The 19,535-nt window shown below is 57.1% G+C and overlaps 5 protein-coding genes across 5 annotated transcripts; 3 read left to right on the top strand and 2 right to left on the bottom strand.

Annotated features, from left to right (window-relative positions):
* Window positions 1-613: 613 nt before the first annotated feature.
* Window positions 614-5,195, bottom strand: VDAG_09698 (uncharacterized protein; the record flags this gene model as incomplete). Its single annotated transcript, XM_009658659.1, has 4 exons — window positions 614-1,244; window positions 1,295-4,816; window positions 4,879-5,066; window positions 5,122-5,195. 4 exons carry the CDS (start codon window positions 5,193-5,195, stop codon window positions 1,201-1,203), a joined length of 3,828 nt encoding a protein of 1,275 aa, XP_009656954.1. The 3' UTR covers window positions 614-1,200.
* A 2,142-nt stretch (window positions 5,196-7,337) lies between these two features.
* On the bottom strand, window positions 7,338-10,136 carry VDAG_09697 (transmembrane GTPase fzo1; the record flags this gene model as incomplete). The annotated part of the gene is made up of 2 exons (XM_009658658.1): window positions 7,338-7,696; window positions 7,757-10,136. The coding sequence occupies 2 exons, from the start codon at window positions 10,134-10,136 to the stop codon at window positions 7,338-7,340; spliced, it is 2,739 nt and encodes a 912-aa protein (XP_009656953.1).
* Window positions 10,137-10,550: 414 nt separating this feature from the next.
* Window positions 10,551-11,460, top strand: VDAG_09696 (DOA4-independent degradation protein; the record flags this gene model as incomplete). Its single annotated transcript, XM_009658657.1, has 4 exons — window positions 10,551-10,556; window positions 10,629-10,829; window positions 11,009-11,266; window positions 11,320-11,460. The coding sequence occupies 4 exons, from the start codon at window positions 10,551-10,553 to the stop codon at window positions 11,458-11,460; spliced, it is 606 nt and encodes a 201-aa protein (XP_009656952.1).
* A 1,610-nt stretch (window positions 11,461-13,070) lies between these two features.
* Window positions 13,071-15,123, top strand: VDAG_09695 (protein phosphatase 2C ABI1; the record flags this gene model as incomplete). Its single annotated transcript, XM_009658656.1, has 2 exons — window positions 13,071-14,312; window positions 14,362-15,123. The coding sequence occupies 2 exons, from the start codon at window positions 13,071-13,073 to the stop codon at window positions 14,860-14,862; spliced, it is 1,743 nt and encodes a 580-aa protein (XP_009656951.1). The 3' UTR covers window positions 14,863-15,123.
* A 1,054-nt stretch (window positions 15,124-16,177) lies between these two features.
* Window positions 16,178-19,377, top strand: VDAG_09694 (transcriptional activator ARO80; the record flags this gene model as incomplete). The annotated part of the gene is made up of 3 exons (XM_009658655.1): window positions 16,178-16,854; window positions 16,918-18,989; window positions 19,049-19,377. The coding sequence occupies 3 exons, from the start codon at window positions 16,178-16,180 to the stop codon at window positions 19,375-19,377; spliced, it is 3,078 nt and encodes a 1,025-aa protein (XP_009656950.1).
* Window positions 19,378-19,535: the final 158 nt, after the last annotated feature.

The raw sequence follows: 19,535 nt of genomic DNA, 5'->3' as shown, positions 1-19,535 counted from the left end.
TTGGCCTTTTTCATGTTCATCACAGTCAAGGCGCCGCGCGGCAGGGCATTCTGGCGAATGCTCTTTGGCCCGAGTTGGCTCCCCGAGGCAGTGTCCGCAACATTCCGCAATCGGTGGGGGAGAATGCGTCTCAACGGGCGCTCACCACTTTCTATCCAGTCTTCAGACCAAGTACCTCAGGTGCCTGGCCGCCTGGAGGCACCACGCAGTGGCAACCCTCCTGATGACATCAGCCCTGGACTGGTCATGCTGTACGATGACCCTGGACCCAGACCTAGTCCGGCTAGCCCACTACCTTAAACCTCACTATTGCAAAATAAACACGCATCAGGCCCCTGTCTACAAGACCTGCTTTTCGGCATCGGACGCAAGCTTAAATCTGGTGTTTTCTCACTCACTGGCAGATGGTCTGCCTGACTGCAGACGTTGGCATCGATGTCGCCCAAATCCTGACACGGATAAGAGGGACCCTGACAAGCATTGGCAAAAGCTTGAGTGCAAGCTTTTCATCGAGACCATTGGTCTCTCCACAGCCAAGCCGGCGTCTCAACTCTGGGCGCCAAGACGGCATTGCATCCGTTTTTTGTATTCTGCCAAGGGAGGCCTAACGCATGTCAAAGGTTTGGATCATCATTTTCATCAAGAGGCCCAAAGTGCAGTAACAGTGCCGGTCAATGATGGCGCGAGGCCAATTGGCGCTATATACTTTCACAGATCCGACACATTGACCCCCCCTTCCCACGGCTCTGCAAAATACAAAAGTGCAGATACGTATGCAAAGGGCTCGGTCCGCGGGAGTTGTGAGGCGTGACGAGAATGGCCTGTATCTAAGGTCACACGACGGAAACGAAAGAGAGCAACAACTTCAAATGCCCTCCTTTCGATGCAATCCAGTGCAACGAACGATACTTCTTTCCCTCCCGGTGCTGTTTTGGTATCATGTTCAAACTGGAATCCAAATGGGTGCGAATGAGGACAAAGGCGAAGAAAGGGAGAAGCTGGCATAAGGCCAATGTGATACAGCCGTGAGTGCCAAGGGGGCACGCTCGGCCCTGCCAAGCGGGGAAAGTCGTCAAGTGGCGTAAAGGTTATCTCGGGCTGGTGAAGCTCTTGTCGACAAAGAAAAGAGGCCGATGAGGCAGGATATGTAGGTATTACGAAGGAGAGGGTAGAGTTGTGTGCGGGAGGAATTCGAGGTCATCACTGACCGAATGCGGCATGCGTTTGATGCGCTTCTTGAAGAGCTGACGCATGTCAGTGCACGATTTGATTTGGTACAGGGAGTTTGACTTACTGTGCAGGACGCTGAGCTGACCCGCACGACCTTCGCACGCGATCTGCAGGCTCGATCCGTCGACAAAGTCGAGGACCACGCTGTTCGGCAGCTCCTCAATCTCGACATCTGGGGTGTAGGGGTTGCGGAAGTCACTGAGGTGGTATCTCTTAACACCGACGCCGCCAGTCTTGCCCTTGTGCATTGAAGGAGCAGTTGTGGCGCTAAGAAGGAGGAATCCCTGTGAGTCTAGACACAAGGTGCGGCGTTTCCAGAGCAGATTGTCGGGAAACTGGACGTTCACGTCGCCCATGTAGGCCAAGACTGAGGACTGTTGCAGGCTGCTCTCACGAGTGACACCACGGGCAGCCATCGTGTCGGCTAGAGTTTCTTCTTGAACGGTGGGAGAGATCATTGTGGGAGACAGGACCTTGCCGCGGCTGGCACTGAGCGACGACGACAGGCGGCGCATGAACCTACCAGCGCGACTCTTCTTCTTGTCGCTGCTCATTGACTTGCTCTCATCGCCAGAACCGCTCGTTTCCGTGAACATGGAGGGCGACATGGCGCCGGCGGCTGCGTCTTTGCTGATGGAGGAGCGTCGACTGCTGATCGACAAGCGACGTGGGAACCCACTGTTGTGGTGTGTCGACGGAGGTCGCGAAGAGGGTGAGCGCCCAGGGCTGAGCGGAGTGGACCCGCTCGTAAGGACGTCGCTGGTGGCAGTGGACAAGGACTTACGGCGCTCCTTGATGAAGTCTTTGACGATGCTGAGGGAAGAACGGCGCGGCGTTGCGTCCTCATCATCATCCTGTGCCTGCGACATGCGCTTCTCTCGCGATGCCCTTCGTTCCTGAATCGTCTCGCGGGGAATGGATGCGGACACCAACTCGGCCCTCTGGTGGTTTACCTCGAGGGGAGATATCTTGAAGTCCAAACGATTGAACTCAGCCGGATCTTTCGGGGGCTCGAGCGAAGCAGTAGCTTGGCTAGGGTCTCGTACAATGCGTGCGGTCACGGAAACGGACTCTGGACGGCCACGCGGCATCGAATCTGGCGAGGGAATGATGGGTCCTTCAAACATGGACAGCCTGCTGGCGACGGACGTCGACCTTTCACGTCGGACCCTCATTTCTGGAGATGCGTCTCGCGACTCTGAGACGGCCGTGCTGGGAGGGCTACCCCTCTGCTGACGGGTCAGAGAGGTGGCACGATCAACGACAGAGGGAGACCTAGAAGGCTCTCGCGTGCTGTTTTTACGAACGGAGAAGAACTGTGCTGAGGGTGCGTTGACGCGGGACGAAGCTTCGCTGTTGGCAGAGGAGCCTGAAAGCTGCTCAAGAGCCTTGATACGTTGCGAGATCTTCGAACCCATTTTGCCGGTCTTGGGGGCGAGGTGTTGGTTGCCCGACTGCTGCTGGGTGATCTTATGTAAATAGGCCGCGCCAGACGAGAAAGACCGAGCCGAGCTCTGCGAAACGTCGGTTGGAGTGAGGAGATTTCCACGAACGGGATTCGAAGTCGTTCGTACAACACTGCGCGGACTGCCCTTCGTGCTACTAGCGTTGCCCGCGATGGTAGCATGCCTCTGTGGACTGGGAAATACCGGGGTGATGGGCGATTTTGAGACAGACATGGGCTGTGCTTGTTCGACTGTAGCTGACTGGAGTTCGTTCATCAAGGATTCGTCATCGGAGAGATGAACCTCCGACTGAACCTCTGGTGTGTCGAGATCTGTGCGGATGGGCTCGATGGTCTTACGCTTGGAGTGGCGTTTCCTCCCTGAAGTCGCTTCAACGTCTGCCTTTGGTTTTGTCGATAGCGAGTGCGCGGGAGGGACATCGTCAGAGGGGGGTACGATGGTAGGGACCTCGGGTGCAGGCGATCTCGGGCTGCTGTGCTCGCGGCTGGAGAAGCGTGACGTTGGAATGGCAAGGCTTGGTGATTGAGGGGATGTCGGGGTTTTTGGTGGTGCTTCGGATTCCCCAGATGAGGTCAGCCTGGCAAGCGGCGCGGCGACATGACTTGAAAACTTGGAGATCGGCGGCGTCAGGGGCGTTTCCGAGTCTCGCTCAATTGATGCATCTTCGGAACCTTCTTTAGCATGACTTCTTTCTGGAGTGCTCTGCTCCTCCGCCGGTCTCGAATGCGCGCTGGGCATGGGAGTCATCTCAATCGGTGCGGTAGCAATGTCCGCAGTTACAGTGACGACGGCGTCTTCCGCAGGAACAACAGCGACTTCTGAGCTCGGGTTGTCCACGTCCTCGTCAGCTGCGCCGCCCAAATGGATACTGTCGGCTTCATCAGCATCCTTTCCCGCCTGAGATTCTCGAACAGTTTCATCAGTGGACTCGGACAGCGAAGAGGCTTTGGTCGACTGTTCAGGTTCAGAAGAAGTAACGAGCGGAGAGGTGGGCCGCGAGTCACTGCGCGTTGACTCGGATGGGTCCGTCTGCGTGGAAATAGCTGAGGCGTCGCCGGCGAGGCCGGGTTCGAGAACGACCGTAGACAGCTGATGTTCCGCTCGCTCGGGTGTTGTCGGGGTCTCGTCGGCGGTCGCTTCGTCGACGGCATGGGGAATTTCTTCCACTGGACTGTCGGGCACGGGAACCGCCGTAGGCTGCAGGGTCATTTGTTTCCGCTTCTCACGCATCTGCATAGCCTTCATGAGCCGTGCCTTCTCGGGTGTCATGGTCTGCTTGACCGAAGTGGAGAAGGTGGACAGAACGGGAGACTTCATTGAGACGCCAGAGCTTGTCGCGGGGCGGCCAGAACTCGTAGGTGGGCGCATCAGTTCGTGGTTTAACGTTGGTGACGTTTCGGGTAGTGGGATCGATGCTGCAGTTGCGACTTCGGCAAGCTCGCCCTCGTGCTCAACAAGATCATGTTCATTATTGTCTGTCATTTTCTTGCGCTTTCCGTCTTTAGAGTAGGAGCGGGACTTGAAGCCTGCAGGCATTTGCGAAACAGGTCGGAAGGTGCCTGCCGTTTTGGGGCGGCCACTGACATCGAGCGACGGCCGTGGACCGAGCTTGACCTTGGGCTTTCCGTAGGGGTAGGAGGAATAGCCGTATAGGTCAGGGCGCGCCGTTTGGGTCGACATCCGCCTTTCGCTGTCGTCGGTCGGTAACGTTGGCCGCGCAGCGCCGACAAAGTCTGGTGGTTCAGACGACGGAGAGAATTCCCTTTCTTCGGGAGACGACGCCAAATCAGCGTTCAAGGTGACCGGAGGCACAGGTGCAGGTGTTTTGGGCGTTGTCGACGCGTCTGATGGGTCATCCTCGTTGAGTCCCGTGTCATCCTCGTGAACCACCGATTGTCTCTTGCTGGCTCTCTGTTCTTCCTCCTCCTCCTCAGCAATCTCCATTAAACGTCGCCTTCTGAGAGAACTGGTAGAAGACGAGATGGAACCCGAGGCGGCATGCAGAGAGCAAGCAGCCGACAGCTTTGTGTCCTTTAATTCTTTGGCGGTCGAGATCGAGAAGGTAGTGTTGTAAGGCGCGAACCTCTCGCAGACGGCATTGAAGTGGACGGTCACTCGAGCTGCAAAAACACCATCAGTCGTGATCCCTGAAGAAGGGAGGGGGAGGGGCCGTCATAGCTACCTTGTATGAGCCGGGATGTGCCTTCAGGCAAGTACTTGATGATGACATTCCGTCGGCGGTATCGCAGAAAGCCGAACAGGGGCGAGTTCTCCTCAAACTGAGCAATATTGTTTCGCATCTCAACTATGCCACCGTTGCCGCGACTGAGGACGGCGACTTCATCTCGACTGGCATATTTGAGGAGGAACCTATGAAGCTTCTTAGCCAGGGATTCCAACCATGTCGATATCACGAGAACCATACCATCCTCCTGGCTCGGCCGCAGCAGCTTCGTGTGCCTCCTTGATCAGGCCTCCGTCAAGCCCGTTCAACGACATGCTTCCTAGGATTGGTGAGCCGAGGCTTGCCACCAGCTAGTTGTCGACAAGTGGTAGGCGGGATCCAGTATCAGCTCTTCGGGCTAGCGTTCGCGGTACAGAAGGAGGAAGATGCCAGACACGTAGCATAAGCTTGGTCCAGGGCTGTTGACAGAGCACAGGGGAGGGGCCCACGCGCATGGGAAGCGGTCGAGAAGCTCGGGAAGGGGGGCCTCGGAGACGGAAGCTTCTGCAAGTAAAGAGTCTTTCTGCGGTGCAAGCTTCGGAGTGTATCAGCAACGTGAGCGAGTCCTGTTGTGGCCGGCGGATGTCGAACGAAGAGGAATGCACTGGAGATGCTGGCTGGAATTGGGGGGATTAGGGGTGGATCGGGGTGATCTCATCAGATGAAATGTACGGCAGCGTTGTTAGGCCAAAAAAAAAAAAAAGGAGGGATAGAATGTAAAGCGGCTGAACAAAGAGACAGAGCAAGAGTGACGGGGCGCTCTCGTGATGGGATTCAGACGTTGTGGTGTCTGTTGGACATCGAGGGGGAATCGACAGTACACGACGGACCAAAAAAATGAGGGTCGTTGGACAGGAACACGACAGATGAAGCACTGGGCAGACAAGGTGGATTGGGATTGGATGTCACTCCCCAATCTCCAGAGCGGCGGGCCGGGCTGGCCTCCACTCCAGTTTAGGGGGCAAGGACGGTGCTTGGCGAGAAAGACAAAGATTCAAGGGTGGACTGGTCGCACTAGTGCTGTAATTGGCGAGCACTCTCCCTGCGAGCTCGGGCCTCCATGCATGGTTCTCTCATTATGCATGCCACCATCCATCCCATCCCATCTTCTCGTGCGCACTTGTCCATGTTGAGTGTACCGTCAGCTTGAGCCTTACAGTACCGAGGCGCGTCCAGCTGGTGCTTTGAAGATTTGCATACCAAGTCTCCATTTTCGCTTCATCAGTGTCAAAAGAAGGCTTGCGGAACAGCCATGTATTATCGCCAGCCTACTTCGCTCGCTTCGACTACCTCCTTTGCACCACCTTGGCACGTGGCGCATGGTGCATGAAACAATCCCCCATCCAGCTGTCAACACGAAATTAGTTGTCCATCTCGCATCCCCTCCTCAATGACGGGACCCCAAACAGATCTCGGGGGATATGGAGATTTTCTCAAAACACGGCCGTCTCATTTCTTCAGGACGGTACCGCAATCCTTGTTTCGAGGGAAATGTGAGTAGATTGCCGAGCCGTGCTTGATTGACGATACATGCCACTCCGGGGTTGCAGTGTCCCAAGCTGTTGTCAGCGGGGAACCGGGAGACATGTTGCTTTTCCCTCCGCGATACGGCAAGAACAGTTCTGATCGGCTCCGGCAGATCCATTACTCCTCACCGTCATCGCGTACAGTACTTGGGACGTCTCAAATATTGCTGGCAAAAGACATGCGTCACAACCACCCGTCTCAACAATTCTGGTTTTGACACGAACCACCATTGCTTCTGCGAGAACCTTCTCGCGGATAACGCTCTTAGCCTAAGGCCATGACCATTGCGCTTGGGCCTTGCAGAAAACAGGTTTCTCCATTGTCTTTGGCATTATCCTTGACTTTGAGAGCCTTGCTGCGGCTCCACGCAAGTCCAATCGGTCCTTGCCAGCGATTCAAACTGCTCCTCGCTCGAAAGAATCCGTCATTCAGCTGCCGAAACGCTGACTGCAGGAGACGTGGGTCGTTCCCATTTCATTGCAGAATTCTCCCGAAAAAAAATCACTGACGAATCCCAGCTTTGAGAATGAAATAACCCAAGCTTGCTGTCAGTCCACAGGGACAGTAGCGTCCTGCTGACTGACATGGCTGAACAGGGTTGGGATGAAGACGTGCGGAGAGCAGTGTTGCTAAATGGGGTCAAAGCGGCTTCACAAAGGAGGGGTACGCACCAGGGGTTCAGATTCTTGTCAGGCTGCTCGCTTCAATCATACAATGGCAAGTCTAAGAGTTCAAAATGGGCCTTTTTGGGGGGGGTAGAAAGTTATGTAGAAAGTGTTTACAAGAGCATACTGGACAATACTGAGAGGAGCCGTTTCCTTGGGGAATTCCATACGCCGTTTCCATGCCATTCGTTATTTTCTGCTTCACAAATTCCACGCCCCGCTGATTCATTGAGAGCCCCCGACAGCGCCGGGAGGCGGTGCCTCGAGGTCGACAGCCTCGAGCTGGGCACGCTGGTCAGCGCTTGATCTGACCAAGTTGCTGAAGTACTTGAGCGCCACCTGGCTCTCCTTCTTGACCTTGAGCGTCTCCTCTCGGCGGATGCCAAGGTCCTTGACACTTTGGTCGAGGCCAACGCGGAGATTGTCGGCCGGGATACGGAGCACCTTGCGCACAGACGACGAGATGCGTGTCGAGTTGTCGTGGACGTAGTCAAGAGCGTGAAGCTGTGTCGAGATTTTGTTCGACAGGCGGTGCGGGAGAGAATTAGGGATCTGGTTGAGTATATAAGCTGCAGCAGAGATGGCTAGGACACATATTAGCAACACGATGCTGCGAAAAGGGGGCGAGGGTGGGCAAGACTCACCGGCGACAACGAGGCTAGGCAGGATGAGCCTACGCAGGTTGTCATTGCTGACGAATTTCGCAGCATTGACAGCATGATCCATCCATCCGTTCAGTCCAACGACCCGCGGCACAAGGGCACCCGCCAGCGTGAGAGCCATACCAGTTCCTGCGACCTTTTCTTGCTGCTGAAACAGTGTAGTCCAGTCAACAAAGTCCCATAGCTCGGTGGGTACGTCGACCTGCCGGGCCATGGAGTCGCGTTTCCTCTTGAACATGACGTCTGGTCGGAAGGTAAGGTTTTGAAACTCGTCGCCGACGTGCAAAATGCCAAGTTGCTTGATTGCGTTGACTCCGCCGACCGTCCGATCCCGGGCATGCTGCTCGCACAGAGCAACCGACTCAGAAATGTGAGCCATCATGGCCTCCTTGAGCTCTGCCGCATACTCAAAGGCGCTAAAAATGCCAGGATACTCGACACCATGGTTGTTGTCGCCAGCGTGCTCAATGGCGGAGGTCAGCGTGCTCCTCGTGTGGTCATAAACCTCTTTGCATGTATGTTCGATGGTCCTATCAATCTCGTCGCCAACCTCAGACTTGGCTCTCCTGCTGGTCTCAAGCTGAGGCTCAATATCGCGCAGCTCCGCTGTAACTCGATCAAGCTCTCCTTGTGCCACGTCGGTGTTCACATTGGCTAGTGTATTGACGTCGTTGAGAATATTGAGCAGATACGTCTTGGCCGGCGCTAACTTGGACCTGGCGCGCTTTTCCAAGACGAACCTGCGCAGAGACTGCTCAAGGTGTTCGAAGCTGCGAAGTTTCTCAATGTCCTTGCCCTTGCCCTTGGGATCATCGCTGGGATCATCACCTCCACCGCCGCCGCTTGAGCTGCCGCTGCCGCCGCCACCGCCACCGCTAGGGGCGCCTGGAGGCGGACCAGTAGGGATAGCGTTGCTTGACACAAAATGCACGAGCTCCGACGCTTCCTTTCCGGTCTCTGGGCTGAGTAAGTCAACTTGATCGAGAATCGTCTTCTCACACCTCGCCTTGTCCCGGATGACATCGAATCCGTTGACGACCATGAAGAGATAGGCCTTCTCCTTAGCTGCTGCCCAGATGAATTCCTTGGCGGTTATGGTGAAATGGTTGGCCGCTGAAACGACAAATACGACAACGTCAATCTCTTCCTGACGCGCGAAAACGGCTGTGGTTTTGGTTGTGTCCGAGTTGAGGCCAGGCGCGTCGATGAGCGCAATGTCCACCACGCCATTGTTCAGCAGTGATTCGTCAATGGTCCGCACGTCCTTGACGTAGACCTTACATAGGGTGTAGGTAACGTTGTCGAGAACAATATCTTCGAGTGCAGCCAACTTGAAGACGTCGTACGTGGATTCATCGTGTCGATCGTATGTTGCGTCTTTGTGCACGGCGTGTACTTCTTCCATTCCGCCGTTCTCCCTAGCGTCCAAAACTTCACAAAATATGGAAGTGCAGGGCTGCTGGTCCTCGGGCAAAATCTTTCTCCGCAACAGCGCGTTGCAAAAGGTTGATTTTCCCGCGTTCAGGTCGCCAGTGACGAGAACCTTGCTGGACGTGTCTTCGATGCGATCGCGCAGACTCATGAGGTGCCGGATGCTCGAACTGATCTGGCCATCCAGTAGCGACGCAATGGAGCTCTTTTCAAGCGAGTGAACGAGCTCTGCCTGGTGCAGCGCTCCCAGCTTGAGGTCGAGCTTTAGGATGGAAAAGTCTTGGGCGATTTGCGGTGTCACCAGCCGTGGCTCGTCCGCTGTCCTCCTTCTGTCCTGAGCCCTGCTGGACTCAGCTTCCTCGTGCGCGTCAGCAGCCGTGGTCATGGATCGTCGCAGCATCGGCGGCGAAACGGGCGAAGATGGTTCGGAGCTTCGGGGGTTGCCCATGGTCGACTGGGCCTGAGAGAAGCCAGGCCGCGTGGGACCTCTCGGCGTTGCTGGGACCTCGGTTCGTTGGACAGTCGGGTAGTGCGCGGGCCATTGGGCGTTCATCTCCTGAAGTTCCCTGAGGAGCTCGACGACCTTGCTGATCGAGCGACCGAGCGCCGAGCGATGTGCGTTGTACCATAGCTGGTAGACGGCGCCGGCTGGCGAGCGGCGGTCGACATCAGGTTGCGTGGCGTGGTTGAGGGCAAGTCTTGTGTTGTAGTCGCCATCGGCACTGCCGCCGTACCCAGAGTCTTGGTCAAGCATCGCCTGGAGATGAGCGGCGTGAGCAGATGTTGAACCTGTGCCAACGGTCATGAATTGCGGTCGGCTGGTTGATGATGCCCATGATGGCTCGGGCGCGCTGGGGGTCGCCGCATCGTCGCTTTCGACCTCTTGGCCCATTGGGCTCTTGCCCTTCCCGGAAAAGTAGTCCTGGCTCATAGTTGTGGTTGCGCGAGGGAAGACGGCATTGTCGGGTGCGTTTGTAGGTTGAAGGATGTATCGGGAATGTTTTGCGTCTGGTATCCAGTCCCCAAAGCCATTGCATGATTCTTGGTCCAGAGCGGCAAATTTGCCCCACTGCAAGGTAAGTAGTGGTTCTGATTGGTCAGCGGCTCACGGTGACGCTGACAGATCGCTCGGAAGCGTCCAAACAGGTTGATAAGATGTGTTTATCTTATCACCGGCCGACCGGTGATGCGTGCCTTGGCGACCCCATGTCCATTGGCAGAGTGCCCTCAACGCCAACTTCCTAGTTCCATCGCCAGGCTTCAGGCATACACAACAACCCATCTCGGCCGCGCCTCGTGGATACTCGACCTTTGTATTCGTGTCGCCAGTCACTTCACCGCCACGATGAATGTAGGACACTCGGCCCGCGTCGCGGACCCTCAAAGGCACAGAGTCGGCTTGTTGCTAACGTGGGCTGTATAGATCCTGGAATACATGTTCGGGAAGCGTATGACGCCAGCGGAGCGCCTGCGCAAGAACCAACGCATGCTCGACAAGGCGATTCGCGAGCTCGACCAAATCCGAGTCAAACTGGAGAAGCAGGAGAAGACGCTGGTTACGCAGATTAAACAGAGTGCGCAAAAGGGACAAATGGGCGCTTGCAAGATCCAGGCCAAGGATCTCGTGCGTACGCGAAGGTGGGTTCTCTCGGTATCAAGGCCAGACAGGATTGGGCTAACATTATTCAGATATATTGAGAAGTTCTATTCGATGCGCAGCCAGCTGCAAAAGATCTCTCTCCGCCTACAGGCATGATTACCCCGCCAATCTACCGTGCGCGTGTCAGCTAACCTACGTATCAGACCTACCGCACAAATGAGCAGATGATGCAGGCGATGAAGGGAGCTACGACTGCTCTTGGCAGCATGAACCGTTCGATGAACTTGCCGGCACTCCAACGAATTGCCATGGAGTTTGAGCGGGAGAACGATGTCATGGAGCAGAGGCAAGAGATGATGGACGATGCGATCGATGATGCCATGGATGTGGGTGAGGAGGAGGAGGGGGAAGAGGTGGTTGAGCAAGTGTTGGAGGAGATTGGCATTGATCTCAACTCCGCGGTACGTCAACTTGATCGAATGGAGACTCACTACGAAACTGACCAGCGTGGCAGCTCGGCGAGACCCCCACGGGCGTGCAGTCAAGCGCAGTACCGGAACAACGAGTTGCGCAAGCCATTGGCGGCGAAGGCGGCATGGGCGGAGGCGGGGCGGACGATGATCTACAGGCACGACTTGACAGTCTCAGGCGGTGAGGGCTCTCTATGCATTGGTGGAGCTAGCCAGCAGAGAGTGAACGGTAGTCATGAACTTGCGGGCGGTGTTTTGGAGTACGAGGATTGTGCCAGGTTGCATTTCAGCTGGCGTTTTGCCTGTTGTGCTTGCGCCGAACGAACTGATATTCAGTTGTCTTTTTGCCTCGCATCGTCGGGAATATTTAAGATCGCTTCCGGAATAGTGGTTGCGCAGTCTTCAGTGATACCACACCGCGTCTTGAGTCGCCGGGTCTACCGCTGGACGGCACCCATGATGTGAACTTTGTCGGCCTTGCCTGGAACATCTTGAGGGGTGTCGCGGGGGGGAGCAGGAGACCACACAGGGCTAAGATTTTTTCACATATTTCGGCCAGGGACAGACGGCCGAGGATAACGCCTGAATTGCGCCTTGAGCCCCGAGTTGGGGGTCTGTATGCTGTGCTGAAAACTTTCGAGGGGTACAATGCAACCTCGCCTTAGCCAAGCTTTCAAGAAGAGGCACAGGTGGAGGCAGCCTCACCCACTTAACCACCCCCGCGCTAGGCGTTTTGGAGTCAGCCCGTGCCACCATGGGTCGCAATCTGGCAGCATTCGGAATGACCCTGATTCTAACGTCCATCTGCTTGCTCCCCGCCGTCCAGCAGCGTCGTCTCATATGACTGGCATCTTGTCACGTTTGTGTTTCGTCAGTAAGCAACTCAAGCCCCCAGTAAATCTCCATCGCTGCATTCGTTGCTTGCATTCTTGGTGAGACCCAAACTTGAGTGGTTGCGTTCGCCACCTTGTGGCCCAAGCTCGTTGCGGTAAGCGCCTCCCTTGCACAGTCGTGTGAGCTTAGCTTGCTCGATTAGCCATGCCTGCCTTGTACCTGGCACTCGGGCACCAGTGCAATCGCTGCCTACCTACGTCACCTGTGGTCGTCTTCCATGTTCTAGGCGACACACCTGGTCTTCTTCTTCGTCGCCTCTACCATCACGCTGTCATCCAAACATACACCAGTCTCAATCATCTTGTTACGACTTCAACCACATATTCATAACACCTTTCACATCGTGGTTCAGAGCCTCTCCAGTGGACCACACCTTCCATCTGCCACGTTCAACCCTCCCTACCCCACCCAACGCTAGTATTGCTTTACTGCCACTCCACTACACACCACAGTATATCCCCCTCATCCCTGGCTCTCTTCTCCAACATCAGAAGTAAACCACACACGGGGTGCACTGATCCTGTATCTCGTCGGTTGGCTGCCAAACTTGAAGGTGCTCTCTTGCTGATCAGACTGCTTTAGACACTTGTCACACCCACGCGACGCGACGGGAAATCAGCGCAGACGGGTCTGGGCCTCGACAGCCTATTCGGACGCTTACCGAAAGACCCGCGTGAAACACCCCTTACCCCCCCCCCCCCCCCCTCTTGCCGGTCGGCCACGCTTCTCATCCATCTCACCTCGACACCAACGCAACCCCGCATCCGATACAAACACAGAAGCCCTTGAGCGCAGCGCCCTCGCCCCGAACGATCTCGCTCTGTCCTCCTTTCGAACCACAAAGCTGGCAGGCAACAAGCGCCGCAGCCTCTCCAACCAGGGAGCTGGTCTGCTGAGCAGAATGTTCGGCGGCAGCTCAAGTCCGGCGGCCTCGAAGGAACCCAAAGACATCGACGGTCAAGTCGACGGCAGTGGTAAAGCCCCCTCGCCCGACGCTGGCCCGGTCAAGGTTACCGATCAAGCCGCCAGCGGCGATAAGAGGAGCGGCAATGGCAGCCCACCCGGCAGACAGGACACTGGCGGCTCGGCGGACAAGAAGCGTCGTGCCAGCGGTGTCCAAAGCAAGGCTAGCAGTCTTCTGGCATCGGCCAAGCAGACTCTAAACTTTGGCAGCAGTCATTCTGACGCTCCCACCCAGAGTCCTTTGCAGAAGCTTGGCAAGCAGGATCCAGCCCTCGTTGTGCCTCAAGGCCCTCACAACAACTCGGCTGGCGAATCTCACCCTGGTCCCCGATCGACTTTTCGTGTTGGCGTTTGGGAAGATAGGAACAAAAAATGCCGTCGGACCATGGAGGACACGCACGCCTTTCTCTACAACTTCCTACAGACCCCCGCTCCGGCCCTCGACACCAAGATCGGCGAGCTCAAGGTGGATGACAAGCCCGTGCATCACGACGTGGTCGAGACGGATAATGGCTACTTTGCCATTTTTGACGGTCATGCCGGCACCTTTGCAGCTGATTGGTGCGGCAAGAAACTTCATATCCTTCTGGAGGACATTATCCGGAGAAATCCAAACATGCCCATCCCCGAACTCCTCGACCAGACCTTCACAACAGTCGACGCACAGCTTGAGAAGCTCCCGCTTAAGAACAGCGGGTGCACGGCTGCGGTTGCAGTCCTGCGCTGGGAGGATCGGGTCCCGAGTGAGCGGTCTGCCACTGGATCCCAGGCCATTGCTCCCGCCACAATTGCCGCGAGCAAGGCCAAGAGTTCCGAGGACGCGGCCACCGACAACAAGACGGACGCTGCAGCCGAGGCGACGCACGCCAAGCTCAAGGGTGCCGCTTTCCGCCAGCGCGTCCTGTACACGGCCAACGTGGGCGATGCTCGCATCATTCTCTGCCGATCCGGCAAGGCGCTGCGCCTTTCGTACGATCACAAGGGCAGCGATGAAAACGAGGGTGTTCGCATCTCCAAGGCCGGCGGCCTGATTCTCAACAACAGAGTCAATGGCGTCCTGGCTGTGACGAGAGCGCTCGGCGATACCTATATGAAGGATCTCGTGACCGGCCATCCATACACGACAGAGACGGTCATTCACCCGGAGAGTGACGAGTTTATTATTATTGCCTGCGACGGCGTAAGTGGTTTCTAGAATTTCTTTTGAGATGATTGACTAATGAGCACAGCTCTGGGACGTCTGCTCCGACCAAGAGGCGGTGGACCTCGTCCGCAACGTGGAGGATGCTAGCACGGCAGCAAAGAACCTCGTGGACCACGCCCTCAACAGATTTAGCACGGACAACCTGTCTTGTATGGTGGTGCGGTTTGACAAGGCGGCGCTCCTCGAGAGCCAGAACGACAAGGACAACGCCATCGGCGTTGAGCTCGCGACGCGTAGCGGCAAGTCCAGCGAGGCTGACAAGATTGTGCGGGACACGAAACAAAAGATTCTCGACGGCGACGTGCCTGCCGTTGGCGTTTCGGCTAGCAACAGCGGACGTGGACAGGATCCTGGCTCGGCCCCAGACGACTTCAAACCCACGACACTCGACGGAACGGTGGAGGAGGAGCCAGGTCCCATTGACGCTGCTGGCCCCGAGGAGACCTCCCCCGAGGTGAGCACGTCGGCAGAGAATGCACCAAACGCCGCAAACACGGCCAAGGAGGAATCCAAGGGCAGCACGTAGACTTTTCTGGCCCATTCTTAGGTGTGGGTGATCAACAGGGTAGCAGGACCGGTTCACATGTGGCGATCCTCCTGTTCCAGCGAAGAGGCATTGGGAAACATAATGGGGGCTGGCGGTGTCTGGGCCGAGGGTGGATCTGCGTAGCGCACTCAGCTGCAGGGGCAGAACAGAGTTCAAAGGATTGCTTGCGCTCGTTGCATGTACAACTTTCACCCTATGACGCGACAACGAATACGGCCAGGGGTTCGTTTTATACATACAAGCTCAGGGCGCCAGACGTTAATGTGACATGTGAGTGACGAGTAGGGCTGTCTGCCGCCGACGAACAAGACACGGGAAGGCATGTATGTTGTTGCTAGGTATCAGACAAAACATTGTGCTGTTCTGGCCATCATGTGACCTGTCACGAGGCCTCGAGGGTGTTCCTGCATCAACATTTGGCCCTTGCGAGCTGACTGTTGCTGTTGAGGCTCGGCGGACCTAACCTGGGGAAATGAGGGTCCTCGTGACCAGGCTTGCCAGGCTTGTCCGGCCGGAAAGAATGGAACGCGCGAGCTCTCCACCCTCCTCTCCTTCCTGGGGTCGAGCAGACGGCAGGCCCGTAGTCCCCGTGATTGGATACGCGGGGATGTTGGTTGGAAGGTGGAATGCCGATTACCTAACACTGCATCCCGTAACGGCAGGTGTCATGCAAGTGCATCGTGCTTGGCTTTGACAAGGAAGGCGCAGAGCAAGAACCACAGGCCGTGGTTGCGGAGGCTGCTGCCATTGGAGGCAAGCCGGCCGACACGAGAAGAGCAAACACGCACCCTGCTGTCCTTTTAGCTCTTGCTTCTCAGCGACCTGCCTTGCCTTGGGTCACAATCTCGCAACGAGGACACGGCTGGCTGGTTGACTCCTAAACGTCCACAGCATCCATCGATTGGGGAAAAGGGCGTCGGTCATCAAGACAACGGGAACGCGCCATAGCCATTGGGGCGAATCACACGAATCACACGCTGCCGTACGACAGGAACAGTGCGACCCCGCATCAGACCGACAAAAACCATTGCCCGGCGCTCGGGTCACGCTCTCTGGGGCCCTTCGCTACAACAAAAAGCCCATCGTCTCCCGCCCCAGACCGACCCAACCCCTCCTTAAACCCGCTGCAAACCGATCTCCCCCCGACTCTCGCGACTCGCGACTCGACTCGACCCTACCATCACTGCAGCCATTCCGACTCCATCCCACGAATCCGGAGCCTCGTACGCCCTGTCTCTTCTGGTCGCCCTTGCTTGTCGCCGGCCCCATTGATTGACCGGTACCCGCCGTCATCATGGCCACCTATGGCGCCCAGGCACCCAATGCGACGAGCCCGGCGTCCTCATCCGGCCCGTCGCTGCCCGGCGCGAGCTCCTCTACCGTGGCCGCCGCCGGTGCCAGCGCAGCCAGCGGAGCAGCCGCGCCTGGCAGCACCCAGGCTGCCCAGCATAAGCGCGTCTATCAGGCTTGCATCCCCTGCCGCCGGCGTAAGGTGCGGTGCGACCTCGGCAGCGTCGATAATCCCCACGAACCGCCCTGTGTGCGTTGTCGCCGTGAGAGCAAGGAGTGTTTCTTCAGCGCCACGAGACGCAAGCGCAAGACCGAGGATGGCAATGACATCAACGACGACATTGACGCCGACGATTACATCATGCGCAATGGCCGAAAACGACTAAACACCAACGATAGCCAGCATGTTCCCGTTGACCGCTCCGTCTACAACGATGTGCCCCTGACCCCCGGAGGCAGCCTCGGCAGAGAAAGGCCATTGTCGCGTCCCGATGGTTCCCGCCTCGCTGCGACTCCCAGCACGACTGTCAGCCAGCCTGGCAGCAGGCGCATCGGCGACTATGCCGCGGAGGAGGAGTCGAATGCCCACATGGAGAATAGAGAGGCCCAGGACGTGCTGCGCACCGGTGTTTATGGCCCGCATGATGCTCTAGACCTGCTCTATAAAGCGGCTACAGACAAGTAAGTCCCGCGCCTCCCCGACACACGGGACGCCTCTTGTTCGTCTACTGACAATTGATGCAGCTCACTGCCGGCCCACAAACGTCACGAGAGCACGGCGTCGCTTGCATCCATCCAACAACCCCTATCCCTCGTCAACCCCAACGCGGTTGGAAGACCGACACCGCCTGGTCGCCGACCGACTTTATCCGTCAAGCAAGAACAGCAGCCGATAGACCCCAATCTCGCGCGGCCTCGTGACCTTTCCACCGAACCTGGTTATGCCAGCGCCGTCAAAGCCTGGCAGAGGTTCAGGTTCGTCAGAGCTGGCTGGTTCACCGCACAAGAGGCCATTGAATACATCGACTACTACTACGAGTACCTGTCGCCGCTGACGCCCATATCCCCACCCACCTTTCGCAACCCTGCCTCCCACCTGACTCTTCTCACCGAAGAGCCCATCCTCACAGTCACGCTGCTGACCATCTCGTCACGCTACCGGAAGATCCCTGGCACCGGAGGCCACTGCCGTTCGCACGCTATCCACGAGCAGCTATGGAATTACCTGCGTGGCATGATTGAGCGTTGTTTGTGGGGTCAGGAGGCCTTTGGTGGCGGGTTTGTGAGCATGACTACCGGCGCCAGTGCCCCGGGCGTTGCTGCTGCCATTGGAGGGGAGGACCAAACCAGCAGCACGGCGCCTTGGCGCGGCATGAGAAAGGGCAGCCTGCGCACCCTGGGAACCATCGAATCGCTCATGATCCTGACAGAGTGGCATCCTCGTGCTCTGCACTTCCCCCCGGACGAGGCTATTGACGAACTGATGCTGCCGTCCTACGAAGGCGGCGACCTCATCAGCACAGACGAGAACGGTAATCAACGCCCTTCTGCCGGCATTGGCGGCCGGCGCATCGAGAGTTGGCTCGAGCCGGCGTGGAGAAGTGACCGTATGTGCTGGATGCTGCTCAGCACGGCCAACGGCCTTGCCTACGAGCTGGGTGTCTTTGACGATATCGAGGAGATGCTACGCAGTGGCGCCATCTCGCGTCCCGAGTACGAGGAGGAATCGTACCGCCAGCGTGCGAACCGTATCAAGAGGCTGTTGCTTATCTACCTCTCCCAACTTGCCGGTCGACTTGGCTGGACAAACATGGTGCCCGAGGCGTTGCGCAAGAGCGACCCAGCCGTCTCCCGTAAGCGGCCCGGCGGCTCTGTCGAGGGTGGCACGACGCCCGGCACGAACCCGTCGTCTTTCTCCAACGCGTTCAACTACATTCCCGACCTGGAGCTTGACGACCAGATGATTCACTGCTGGGCTGGCATTAGCAATCTTATGTTTCTCGGCAACGAAAAGCTCTTTCGCAACCGAAGGCACACAACCGACATCATTCAGAGTGGCAAGTACACGGAGCTTCTGCAGGAGTTTAGGCCTCTGCTGGCGGACTGGTACAAGGAGTTTGAGCGCTTCCGCTTGCCGCCCTTCATCCGCCACGTCCTGACGATCGAGTACGAGTATGTACGTATCTATGTCAACTCATTGTCGCTGCAGGCTGTTGTTGAGCGATCAGCGAGTCATGCAGGAAACACTGTGCACGCGGCCCAAGGCGGTTCCTTTGCTGGTGCCACTCAGCTGTCCCCCCAGACGCAAAACTATTTTGGCAAGCTGCCTCTCGGTCAGCTCGGCGGCTTCGGTGCAACCGACCAAGAGTGCATCAGGGAAGTCATCAGTGGGTGTCGCAACCTCCTGAGGACTGTGGTCGAGGGCCTGCTGCCGGGTGACTACCTGAAGCACGCGCCCGTTCGGACGTATTTCCGCATCATCAGCGGAGCCATGTTTTTGCTGAAGACGTTTGCGCTGGGTGCTCCGCGTTCCGACGTCAAGATGAGCATTGATTTGATGGACTCGACGGTCGAGGCACTACGGAATTGCGTCGTCGACGATGTTCATCTCGGCATACGTTTTGCGGATCTGCTCGAGTCTCTCACCAGCAGGCTGCGCACCAGATTCATCCAGGCTCCCACCCTCGGGCATTCCGGGGGCGACGGCCGCAGCCCGGAACCCACCGCCCATGGCGTTCACGGGCATGGGGCCAACGGCGAGGGCCAGAACTGGTCTTCCCACGCCAACAGGCTCCGTGATGGACTCAGTGCACCAGGTATTGTTTTTTTTTCCTTGCCATAAGGCTGTCGCTTGTTGCTGACCGCTTTCTTGCAGACGACATCGCGGCCAACATCTCGGCGACGCCCTTTGACGTGAGCGCCGGGAATTTTCCTTATCCTTCGGGGTCGGCCTCGGGTCTCAACCCCTCGACACCGGCGCCCCCCATCGATCACCCAACGGTGGACATGTTTGATTCATCTGAGTGGGGAAACCCGGGCAATGAAATGTGGTACCTGCCACCAGGTGCGGCCTTCTTCCAGAACATGGAGAACGGTGTGGCCATGACGTCCGAGGGGTTAAACGTTGGCGGGGTCGACCTGCTGGAGTATATGGCCATGGATCCGCAATTCCCGGTTATGGACGGGGCAAACTATGGCGCATGAACAGTTGTGTATCACGGGTGTTTCGTTGAGGCCTCGTTTCTGGCGTGGCGTGGCGTAATACAGGACTTAGGGGGGGGGCGTTGGGTATGATTTCGTAAAAACTCCTACGGTTATGAAAAGCGAGGATGGACCGGGACAGGTCGGCCACTCGCACCAGG

The sequence above is a fragment of the Verticillium dahliae genome, genomic scaffold (genome assembly GCF_000150675.1).
Source record: "Verticillium dahliae VdLs.17 supercont1.28 genomic scaffold, whole genome shotgun sequence".
NCBI classification, from domain to species: domain Eukaryota; kingdom Fungi; phylum Ascomycota; class Sordariomycetes; order Glomerellales; family Plectosphaerellaceae; genus Verticillium; species Verticillium dahliae.
This window is presented reverse-complemented; position numbering and strand designations above follow the sequence as displayed.